General features: G+C 56.7%; 1 protein-coding gene across 2 annotated transcripts; it reads right to left on the bottom strand.

The window, feature by feature from the left end:
• Positions 1–3,499: 3,499 nt before the first annotated feature.
• Positions 3,500–10,242, bottom strand: IRX6 (iroquois homeobox 6). 2 transcript variants are annotated; one of them, XM_015242265.3, is made up of 6 exons: positions 8,821–10,242; positions 7,561–7,818; positions 6,758–6,867; positions 6,273–6,580; positions 4,870–5,481; positions 3,500–3,948 (listed from the first exon to the last, which is right to left on the bottom strand). In XM_015242265.3, exons 1-6 carry the CDS (start codon positions 8,863–8,865, stop codon positions 3,944–3,946), a joined length of 1,338 nt encoding a protein of 445 aa, XP_015097751.2. In that variant the 5' UTR covers positions 8,866–10,242; the 3' UTR covers positions 3,500–3,943. The 2 variants fall into 2 exon arrangements, with proteins under 2 accessions (XP_015097751.2, XP_006207899.2); XM_006207837.4 differs by having other exon boundaries at positions 3,500–3,951; positions 8,821–10,240.
• Positions 10,243–10,498: the final 256 nt, after the last annotated feature.

The following is a 10,498-nucleotide window of genomic DNA, read 5'->3' as shown; positions in this document are numbered from 1 at the left end:
CCCTTCCAATAACAACACATCTTTGAGCTTCAGGATATTGGAGGGGTGCCGGGGGGGAGGGGGGAGCTGAACTAGATGAGGTGATTGCATGTGAATCCAGATTAAATAATAGAGAAAATGTTTGCACCTGTTCTTGGGATGTGATTTACTCCTGGCCAACAGCAGGCGTCCCTGGGCCTCATGCTGAGCTTAGGGTCTGGCCATCTGAGAGTCAGCCACTGCCACTCAGGTTAGAAGCCCATCAGGCCACCCAAGATGCTTGTCACACAAACAGATCTTCCAGCCCACCTCCCAGTGGGATTCTTTAGTTAAAGGCTGATTTTGATGGTGGCGATTCCTGGGCTACATTCTGCCAAACACTGAGCAGGGGTGTCTCACATAGCCATATCCCAGGGTGTGGGCAGTGGGGAGGGTGGCAGAGGCGCTCGGCCAGGATAGAGGGGCAGATCCAGGAGGCTCTAGAAGTCCTTGTCCATCAGACATTCCTGAGAATGGATAAAGGGCAACCTGGAGTCCCAGAGGCATGAGACAATAGACTCATAGAAGTCAGAGTCTCAGAAACATAGGCTCTTCTTCATAACAGAATCCAAGAATTTTAAAATAAGAGAATGCATTAGCAGTAGAGCTTGGTGGTTAAGAATCAGTCCTACGCAGAGTCTGACTTCTTTACTAACTGGGTAACTGACATCAAGTTATTTAACCTCTCTGAGCTTCTGTTCCCTCATCCAGTAGATGGTCATACAAGTAAGTATCATATAATGCTCCCTGGGACTCTTGTGACATATAAATGAGTCAATGCATTTAAAGGACATGGCACTGAGTCTGGCACATGGAAAGGGCTCCAGAAGCTCTCATCGTCATGACCAGGGTCATAGGATGTTTGAGCTGAGAGTGAGCAGAGAGATCTAGTGAGTCCAGTGCCAACATAGCGACTCCTGCCTGATGGGAAAGGAATCAATAAAGGAAGAAGATGTTTATGAGCTGTGGCTTCCCTGGCTCAGCTCTCTACCCAGCTCCCTGGTGGTTGCTCCCCCCAGCCGAGGGAAGGAGCACGTTAGCCATCAAGGGGTTTTGGGGGGCAACTCCTACAGACTCTCCCAACTGGAGAATGGCACCTTTCTGCAGTCACTCACTTTGCAGGGCTCACAGGCCAGCTGTCTGAGGGCACCGGCAAGCTCAGCTGAGGACAACAGGGCTGCACCCTCCCTCCCCTTGCTCTGGTGTTTCATCAAAACAGTATTCAAAATATGATTCTGGGAGATTATATTGGGAGATTTGCAGGAGGCTCTCCGTGGGGGCGGAGATGGTGGGAACAGATTGCTGCGGGGGGCCGGAGGCTGGGATAATCGCAGGCTCAGCCTTGCCTTTTGCAGGCCTTCACCTGGACTCCTGGAGCCCACCATCAGCTCCGGAGCGAACACCAAGCACCTGGGTGGCGACCAAGATCATCTCCGCACTTGACAGCTGGGGAAACTAAGAGAGGGGAAGGGGCTTGTCCACGGCCCCACAGCAAGGTAGTAATGGGACTGAGGCGGTACAGTGGTTTCCTAGGATTCAAGGCTACTCTTTTCAGCCCTTCGCACACTCGACTGCCTCCAGCCAACCAGGTCCAGATCTTTGGGACAATCCTGGGCTGCAGGCTCCTGTTCTGGGTTGTGGGAGGTGGGGAGAGGCTGGACCTCCCAGACCAGAGATGGAGAGACAATCTCCAGCGATCCTGGGTAGTAAAGCAGATGACCCCAGATGGGCCTCCTTTCCCAAGGCTCAGGGTCCTATAAAGGCTGAATGGCTGGGGGCCGTGTGCAGGTAAACCCTCCTCCCACCCCCATCCCCCACTCTCTGGACCCTAGTCCCAGTTCAGCCACGTGATCTCGGGCTTAGGTGGGTCCCTTCTCTCTGGCCTTCAGTTTCCCATCTGCAAATGCTGACCCAATCAGATGCTAAGGGCCCCTCTTTCCTCCACAAAGTGCCTAGCTGAAGCCCCACCCCCAACTAGAGGCCCTAGGAACCAGCATCTGCAGCTTCAGCAGCCTGGAGCGGGGGTCTACCTGGACCCCCCAGGAGGGGGTGGGGTTGAGAGCGCCTTGAAAGAAACCTCTAGCTAATGCTCTTTATTACAAGCGTTAATCCTGCAAAGCCGACTGGAAATAATGTTTATCTTTTCGCAGTTTAATTTCCCGGACCCTAAGCCGAGGGTCAGTGAGGGGGCCTGGAGGGTCCCCGGGGATGATGAGGGTAGGAGCAGCTGTTGCCCTGAAGCAAAAGGAAAACAGGAGTGGGGGCGGAGGGGCAGTTCCAGAGGAAGAGAGGGAAAGGGGGCAGTGGACCCTGAGGGGAGGGCTGGTTCTCTGTGACCCTGAGCCAGTCTCTGGCCTCTCCTTTGGCCTGTTTCCTCATCTGGGGAAGGGGTTTATGCTTTTATAATTCATGATCTCTAAATCCCCTTCGACTCTGGCCATTCTCTAGAAAATTAGGGGCTGGGAGGTGGCAGGCTCCCCTGTTTTTTTCAGCCCCCACTTTTCCTCTCTGCAGCCTCCAAGGTTCTTAAAATCTGCCGAGGAGGATGTGGATCCTTCCTGCCCCAGACTTCGGTGACCAGTCAGCTGGCACCATACAGGTTTGAAAGGCTGTCACCCAGCCAGGATGGCAGGGCTAGAGCCCAGCAGTGCAGACACAGCTCCCCAAGGATCCAGCCCCTGGGCGCACATCTCGGCTGCCTTCCCATCCCCATCAGCAACCCGGACCTTCCTCCTAGGGCACTGTCCCGGGTTCACCTCCCTCTTTTCAACTGTGTGCACTCGCTGGCTAAAGCCGAAGCCACTGGGTCGGGGACGCGAGCTCGGGGGTGGCACCGCCATCTTTAAATCTCTCACACACCCGACGCCCACCCAGCCCTACTCCCGACACGGCTCGCTGGGGGACAAAGCCCCTGCCCCGCTCGTCAGCTCCCATTGGTTGGCCTGTACCGGAAGTGTTTGCTGGCACTTGACTAAACGAAAGAATGCCCCCTCTCGCCGCTAATCGACCCGGCAAGCTGACAGACGTCGCCATTCGGTCCCACAGGAGGAGCGCGCGGGGCCCCACCGGCGCGCTAACGGAAGGCCAAGGGGATCCGCATCGCCCCTCCTCCCAACAAACTTAAAACCCAACTACGAGCCCGTTAACAACTTCAGCTTCCAGACGAATATCCTGACAGCTCCGTCCCGCTCCTCCCCCGCTCCTCACAGTTGCAGGTCCCCCCCCCCCCCCCAGCACACTTATCGGCCTGGCTTCAGCCAAACTCTGCAAGTTGGATGCCCCGCAGAGTTTGGTGGGCTAAGCCACAGGAGCCTTCGTCTTGGCCATTATCGAGTCAGTTCCCCCCCCCCCAGCTATGAAAGGGACTGAAATCTGCAGCTCATGCTGCCCTTTCCTCAGCACCCCTGACCACATTCCATCCTCCCCTTCACCCCAACCTCTCCAAGCACCCCAGGAGCAAATAGGCCACACAGCTCCGGCTTGGTTTGATTATTTTTAAGGACACAAGGAGTGGGAAGGCAGGGAGAAGACGCAGGTGGTCCTTGGGGGCCAGGTCAGCATTGAAGTTACAAAGTGAGGGTGATGGGAGTGAGCAGGAGAGGGAGCAGCTTCAGACCCTGAATCCAAAGGGGAGACGGAGACTTGGGCACTGAGTCGATGCACCAGGCAGACTCGCCCAGCCTTCCCACCTGGCCTTCTCCAAGGTGCCCTGCCACCTCCTCCGTGGGAGTGGGATCTGGCATGTCTGTCAGCCACTCCCAGCTCTGCGTGCAAGGAGGGCTAGTAGGAGGGTTCTGTGTGTCTGTCTCTTAGGCGAAGTGAGAGCCCCAGACCCTGGCGAGGTCTCTCAGCTTCTTAGTGTGGAGGTGAGTTCGAAAAATTAGGGCTTACTTCCAAGATTCTTCTGCAAATCGCAGCCATTGCGCTAACCTGCTGAGAGAGGAAAGGTTGATTAAAACCCAAAGGCCACTTGGTGGTGATTCCTAGGAAATCGGAGGTCGGTGGTGTCTCATCCAGAGGGAATCAAAAATCTAGAGGCAATTTGCTTGCCAGAGGTAACATTTGGACCCCGTTATGTGTAACTTCAAATAACAGTGTAACCCAATTTTCTAAGCCAGTAGCTAATCCTGAGAGAAATTACTTCAAAGAGCACAATCTGACAGTAATTGCTGGAGGCTGCCAAATGCTTGGGGAATGTCCCTTTGTCGGGTGAAATTCCCTTCCACCAGGCACAGCCAGAGAACCAGCCAGGGGCAGAAGACACTGATTGGCAGTCCTGCCCTACTTGGGGGTGAGCTCTTGGGGGTAAGTGCTCTCCAGGGACAGCACCCACCTGAGCTACACTCCCTAGGGATTTTAGTGGGTGACACAGAGGGCTGCAAGCTGAACTTAAGCACTGGCCTTAAATCAATTGTCTATATTTGACCCTTACCCTTAGACTTCTCAGAAAGCCCTGGTGCCTGCCTACCCCTAGCAAAGTCTTGGTATAAGAATGTCAGGAGCCAGCTGGCCTCTTCTGATGGGCAGGCACGGGACAAGGGTACCTGTGCCAGAGGGCCATGATGATGCCCACCTGGCACGTTCAGCTGAACATTGGAGAGATCTAACCTGCCCATCTCTTCAATGACTTTCTAAGTGTTCCCTAGGTAAGTTACTCTCTCATTCTGAAATTAGTACTATCATTTGGCTTTGAAATGTGGGTACTAGAACTAAACAGAACTCTCTAAGCTTCTGTTTCAAGGAATGCTGAGAGGCAGAGGGCGTGTCCAGCGGCTGGGGAGCATGCGGGTGAGGGATAGCAGCAGGTGTCTTTTGGACGGACACTCCCAGCGCGGTTGGGGGGCCCACTACCTTCAGCTCCCGACGGGTACTGGCACTGCGCTGCAGGCTCCCTCCGCCACGGACACGGCGCACAATTCGGCGGCAGACCCTGGAGGGCAAACGTGCGGTTTCCAAAGGCTTTGGCTACTCGAGAAGGCTCTTCGCACGCGGAGTCTCTACGGACCGTGGGTCTCGTGCCCGAGCCCGGAGGCTGTCCAGGAATCAGATGGCACTCAGGACTTCGCGTCCTGGGCAGGGATGGAGGTGCCCCTTCGACGCCGCCGCTGGCTGCCGCCGTGTGCGCCAGAGACCAGATGCGAGGTTTCTCGCTGCATGGGTAGTGCATGGTCAACCTGGGGCCTCCTGGCTCAACCCGGAGGAAGTCTGCTTCTCCCGACCCGCGGGGCTCAGTGAAGGAGAAGCGGGGCGCCGCCAGACTGCACTCCCTACGCTCCGGCCGGCCCTCTCGCGCGGCCGCACGTTGAACCTCTGGCAGAGACTGACTGTCTTTATGGAGCTCAGCCAGCCTGTCCGTAGCTGTGACCACTTCCTCTTCTTCATCTGCCTCCTCATCCTCTTCTTCCTCCAGGTCTTCCAGGTCACTCAGCCGGAGCCCCCGGGCCTCTTGGCTAGCAGTAGCGTCTGCGGGAAATCAGGAGTGGAGTGAGAAAAGCCCCAGGCCCCAAGGGAAACCCTTGGGAGTGCCCATCCCTGAGAAGCTTTTAGCAAGATGCACCCTGCACTCAGGGCATTCTCGGTGTAATTCACCAAGCTGGCCACACTGTCTCCTACATTTGCCCCAGGGCTGCCTGCCTGCCCTGGGAAAGAATTTCCACCCCCAGACCTGCCCCTACCCTTTGAAAGACTCCTCCCCTTCCATAGCCCAAGGAAACGGCCACTTTTCATTGCCTAAAGCCTGGATCTCAGTTTCTCAACGTTAAAAAAGCAAGGGACCGTTTTCACCCAATTTCAACACCCACAGCTGGGTATTATTTAATTCAGGAAATATTCACTGAGCGCCAGCTAGGTGCCAGAAATCATTTAGGCATTTAGGTCTTAGGAATTTAGAAACTACAGCAGTGGATAAGATACTTTCTAGTGGAGCGGACATTCCTGAGGGGGTAAGTATGGCAAAGGCAATAAAATAGGCTGATGTGACAGAGAATAAGTTGGGAAGCTAGTTGGCAAGGGTGGCCAGGGAAGGCTTTGAGGAAGTGACACTTTAGAGTGGAGAAGAAGCTGGTTCTGCAGGGAATCCCAGGCAGAGGGAACCACACAGGTAAAGACCCTGAGGAATGCGGGAGTTGCAGCTACAAGGGTAAGCCAGGGGCTGCCTTCTGTGAAAGGTCCCCCACGGAGTGGTTGTGAAAATCCAATCAAATTGCTTGATGGCTGGAAAACCCATGTCAGGTGGGGAGGTGAATGTTTGATACCTTTGGTGTCACCGTTTAGGCAGCCCAGCAATTCCTCTGTTCCACCCTCCACCTTCCTCTCCTCCCCGCCTTTGTTCTTGGGTGCCCAAGTCATCTTGTTCTCCTTCTTGAGGCGCCGGCGTGCATTGGCGAACCAGGTGGACACCTGAGTGAGGGTCATCTTGGTGATGATGGCCAGCATGATCTTCTCGCCCTTGGTGGGGTAGGGGTTCTTGCGATGCTCGTTGAGCCAAGCTTTGAGAGTGCTAGTGGTCTCACGGGTGGCATTTTTTCTGCGCCCAGCACCGCTCAACTCCACTGCTCCGTACCTGGGGGGAGAACCTGGCTCTGGGGCTGCAGACAGGAGACAGTCTGTGGCCTGGCAGTGAGGATCTGCTCCCCTCCCAGCACACAGCTCCCCATGCTCTGTGGATTGGTCCCACCTTGGCAGGGGAAGGGGAAGGGGAAGGACTTGCAATGCCAGTCACCAATGCCCCATGCCTTACCGGTCATACTGGTACTGCCCCAGCGTCGGCTCATAGGGATAATATGCTCCTGGTTGCGCCAGGCTGGGTGTAAAGTTCCCTGCAGCCTCCTTAAATTCATACTGTGGATTCTGATTGAGGAGGAAGGATGGATTCAGGACTACATTTGGGGAGGAGGAGAGGGGCGGCGTTGCTAAGAATGTGAACTCTGGAGTCAAGTCTGGTTCAGACTATAGTACCACAGCTTGCCTTGGCTGTGTGATCCTGGGCACAGTAGTTTAACCACTCTGTGCCTCAGTTTCCCCCTTGGTAAAATGGGGATAACAATAAGACCTATAGGTAATTGAAGAACAATGTTTGGCAGAATTCCTCGTGCAGAATAAGCAGTAAATATTAGTTGTTATTACTGTTACTCCTTGTCTCACTCAACCTCCCCTCCTATTACCTGGGGGAACTTCCTTTACTTTCCTCCCCCAGACTATTCCCTGGCTCTTTCTATCTCTATGACTTTGGGTAAGATTATTTGAGTCCCTCTGCACCTCAGTTTCCTCATCTGTGCAGTGAGCCTGGCGATGACTTGCACAGCACTGACTGAGGTACAGATGTTTTCTAAACAGTACGGAGTTCTGCAAACTGTAAAATGTGAAGATGTGGGTCCCCACCCGCATCCTTTATGTACAATCCTAACCATTTCCTTTCCTCAGAGTGGTGCGTCCTTCCTATGTTTTCCTAGATGGAGATATCACACTGGATTTTGCCCCTGCCGCTCCTGCTCCTAGGCCGGATGGGTTCCGGGTCACAGATCCAGGCTCCAGTGTACTCACCAGCGCCCCGTACAGTGCTGGCGGCTCCGGGCTGTAGGGCAGGTAGCCTGGGTAGCTCTGGGCAGCTGCAGCAGCCGAGTAGGGAGCTCCATAGATGCCCAAGGCCGCGCCCAGTTCAGGCCTCGCACTGCTCAGCAGCCGACTGTCGTAGGGTGAGCAGCAGAGTGCAGCCGCCGGGGTGGAGCCTGAGGCCACGTCTGGGACCGAGCGCGGGGCAGATTCGCAGCAAGTGGCGCTGGAACTTGCAGACACCAGAAACTACGGGGGCGAGATACGGGGCACTGGAGGTCAGAGACCGGCGCCTGGGACTGGCTGGAGCCAGTGGAGGAACTGCCAGATCATTCCTTCATTCAATGTAAACTCAATGCCACCGGGCGCCGAGCATTCTAAGTACTGAGACGGGAATTATCCGAAGACTCAATTTATCCGAACTGCCTATATAGATACTTATAAACCTTTGCTAAAGTTCTAGGGGGTCCGGGTCGTGGGAACGTTCTAAAGCTCAGATTGCAGAAGCCAAACTCCACAAGTTCCCTCGCAAACCCTCTCTCCCGGCTCACAGGATCTAAAAAGGCCGATCTAGAAGTTAGCTAGCGTTAGAGACCACGTCTCACTCCCGCTCCCTATTTTATAGATAGGGAATGAGGGGTAAAGGAAATGAGGACTAGAGACTTATCCTAGACCACAAAGCAGGGCAGTGGTCAAGTTGGACTAGCCTTCTGCACTCCGCAGAGAAACTGTAGACAGGGCTGAATGTCTCCAGAATTTCCCCAGGAAACCCTTGTCACTGCACAATACCCACCCTGGTCTGGAAAATCGAAGGAACCAGAAGCAGAGAGCTTGAATCTACCCAAGGAAGGGGGAGGATAAGAACAGAGGACAAGAAGTAAACAAGCACAGAAAACGAGTGAGATGGGCAGGTAGCCTCTGGACTGGAATTCTGAGACTCTCCCGGGCACCTCGGATATCTGTACAATAAGGCCTGTTTGGAAGATTACCGAAATCCACCCACCTCGGTGAGCGCGTGGTCAGAGTGCCCAAGTTTCGGGTCACACGATTTTTCAGCTTGCACTGGGGGAGTGGAACGTTCTCAGCCAGGGATTGGGGATGTCAGAGGGGTCCGTGGCACATTACCCAGGTGTCTGCTCACTCTGGCTTCCCCGGGGACTCGTGGGAGAGGAGGGTGCTAAAGGGCAGGCTCGTGCACTGGCCACCCCCTCCACTCAGTCGGCCCCCATCCTCCATGGTGGAGGCTCTTACCTGGGAAGCGCTGCCGTACGGGTGTCCGAAGTGCGAGAAGGACATGGTGGCTATACCTGACCCGCCTCCCTGTTCTCTTGCGAGTTCCCGCCTCAGCCCCGCGGTTCTGCGCCTCCAGCCGTCCGCGGCCTCTGTTCCTTACACGACTGCCCGTGCCCAGCGCCGGGTCCTCCGCCCGCTTGGCGCGACTGGAGGCAGAGCCGAAGGCAGCCTGGCTGCCGAGCCCTGCGCTCCAGAAGGCTCCCCTCCGGCCCGCGTGGTCCGGAAGACAGTAGGGCCCATGGATGGGCAGGGGAAGGGAGAGGTTGCGGGTTCCCAAAAGCGCGCGGTGGCAAGGCAAGGTGAGGCGCGGCGCGGGGCTGTGCGGCTCCCGAGGTGCCCCAGTCCAAGGTGGCCAGAGGCTCAAGGTGACGTCACGGTAATCCCGGGCCGCCAGACAAGCCCCCGGGCCCTGGGGCCCCGGGCCACCAAGCCTGCCGAGCGCAGCCAGCCCGTGTGCGCGCGCGCACTCTCGCCACACTCACACTTGTTCCGGAAGGTTTGTGCAGCTGGTGAGAACGTCAAAGACCCTGACCCTCTCTGCTTGGCGCAGGATCCTACCCCTTTTCGCCTAAGCTCACGCGCGCGCGCACATACAATCTCTCCAAATTACCCGGGAGAAGTAGTAGAAACGCCTCCCACTGCGCCGCGCAGGCCCCAGGCGCGGCGCGCTTACCTCCTCCCCTGCGGCCCGGAGGAGGAGAGAAGCGCCGGGCGGCGAGGGAGGAGAGAATACAAAAGAAGAGACAGGAGGAAAAAACAGGAGAAAAGTGGGGGAGAAAGGCTAGAGGGAGAAGGAGGAGGGGAGAGGAGAGAGATGAGGAGTCTGTATGAACAGAGGCGCGCGGGGGAGGGGACGGAATGGGGGTGGGCGAAGGCTGGGCGGAGGTTGAACGCTGGCAGGTGGAGGAGAGCAGTGGCTCGCGGAAGAAGCCTCCAGCCGGGCTCCCCCGCCCTTCCGCTGCAGGAAAGTTTGTTCACGCCACAGGCCCCGCGCTCCTTAGGGCAGCGCTGGGCAGCGTCAGTGGATGTCAGTGATCCGGCCGTCTTTGTCCACGGGGAGCTGGCTCTCCACCCTAGTCTCTCCAAAACTCTAGCTCGATTCAGGCTCTCCATGCCCTGGCCTTTGCCAGGGCCTTGACCCCGGGGCTTCTCTGTCGCCTTCTGGCCCTCGAGTAGGCCGAATAGCGCCCCCTCGAGGTCAAGGTTCAGATCCCCTCGGAGTCGGCCTGGAAACGCGCCCCTGGCATCTGCAGACCGCGGGCTAAGACCCCAGGGCATTTCCTCCGAAGGTGAAACTTGGCTGCCTTGTACGCACCGCGCTGCGTGTCCACGGGAGAGCGGAGAGCCGCAGGAAGGAGCTGGAGACGAACTGCAGCCGCTGCGCTCCGCTGGGGGGTGGCGCTGGCGAGCCGCGGTTCAGTGCGCGGGGAGGACAACTCATTCCCCTGCGCTCCGCCGGGACGCCCCGCCGGCCCGGCCCAGCGGCCAGACCGCCCCTTCATCCCAGAGGCCCTCAAAGAGGCACTGATGGGCGGAAGAGCTCGTTGGTGCCTGAGAGGAGGCTGAGCACTCTAGGCCTGACCCTCAGGCAAGCGGCCACCAGATCCTGCACTCCTGAAGGCTCAGTCTTCATGTC

This window comes from Vicugna pacos, chromosome 9 (assembly GCF_048564905.1).
Source record: "Vicugna pacos chromosome 9, VicPac4, whole genome shotgun sequence".
NCBI classification, from domain to species: Eukaryota; Metazoa; Chordata; class Mammalia; order Artiodactyla; family Camelidae; genus Vicugna; species Vicugna pacos.
The sequence above is the reverse complement of the archived record's forward strand: the minus strand, read 5'-3'. Positions and strand labels throughout refer to the sequence as shown.

What these genes read in the sequence shown, in the direction of transcription:
- IRX6 (XM_006207837.4), bottom strand. Translation starts at nt 8,865, where the DNA reads ATGTCCTTCTCGCACTTCGGACACCCGTACGGCAGCGCTTCCCAG. An exon ending in CAGCACTGTACGGGGCGCTG is followed by an intron (nt 6,868 to 7,560) that starts GTGAGTACACTG and finishes CTCCTCAATCAG; the next exon opens with AATCCACAGTATGAATTTAA. An exon ending in CCTAAACGGTGACACCAAAG is followed by an intron (nt 5,482 to 6,272) that starts GTATCAAACATT and finishes GATTTCCCGCAG; the next exon opens with ACGCTACTGCTAGCCAAGAG.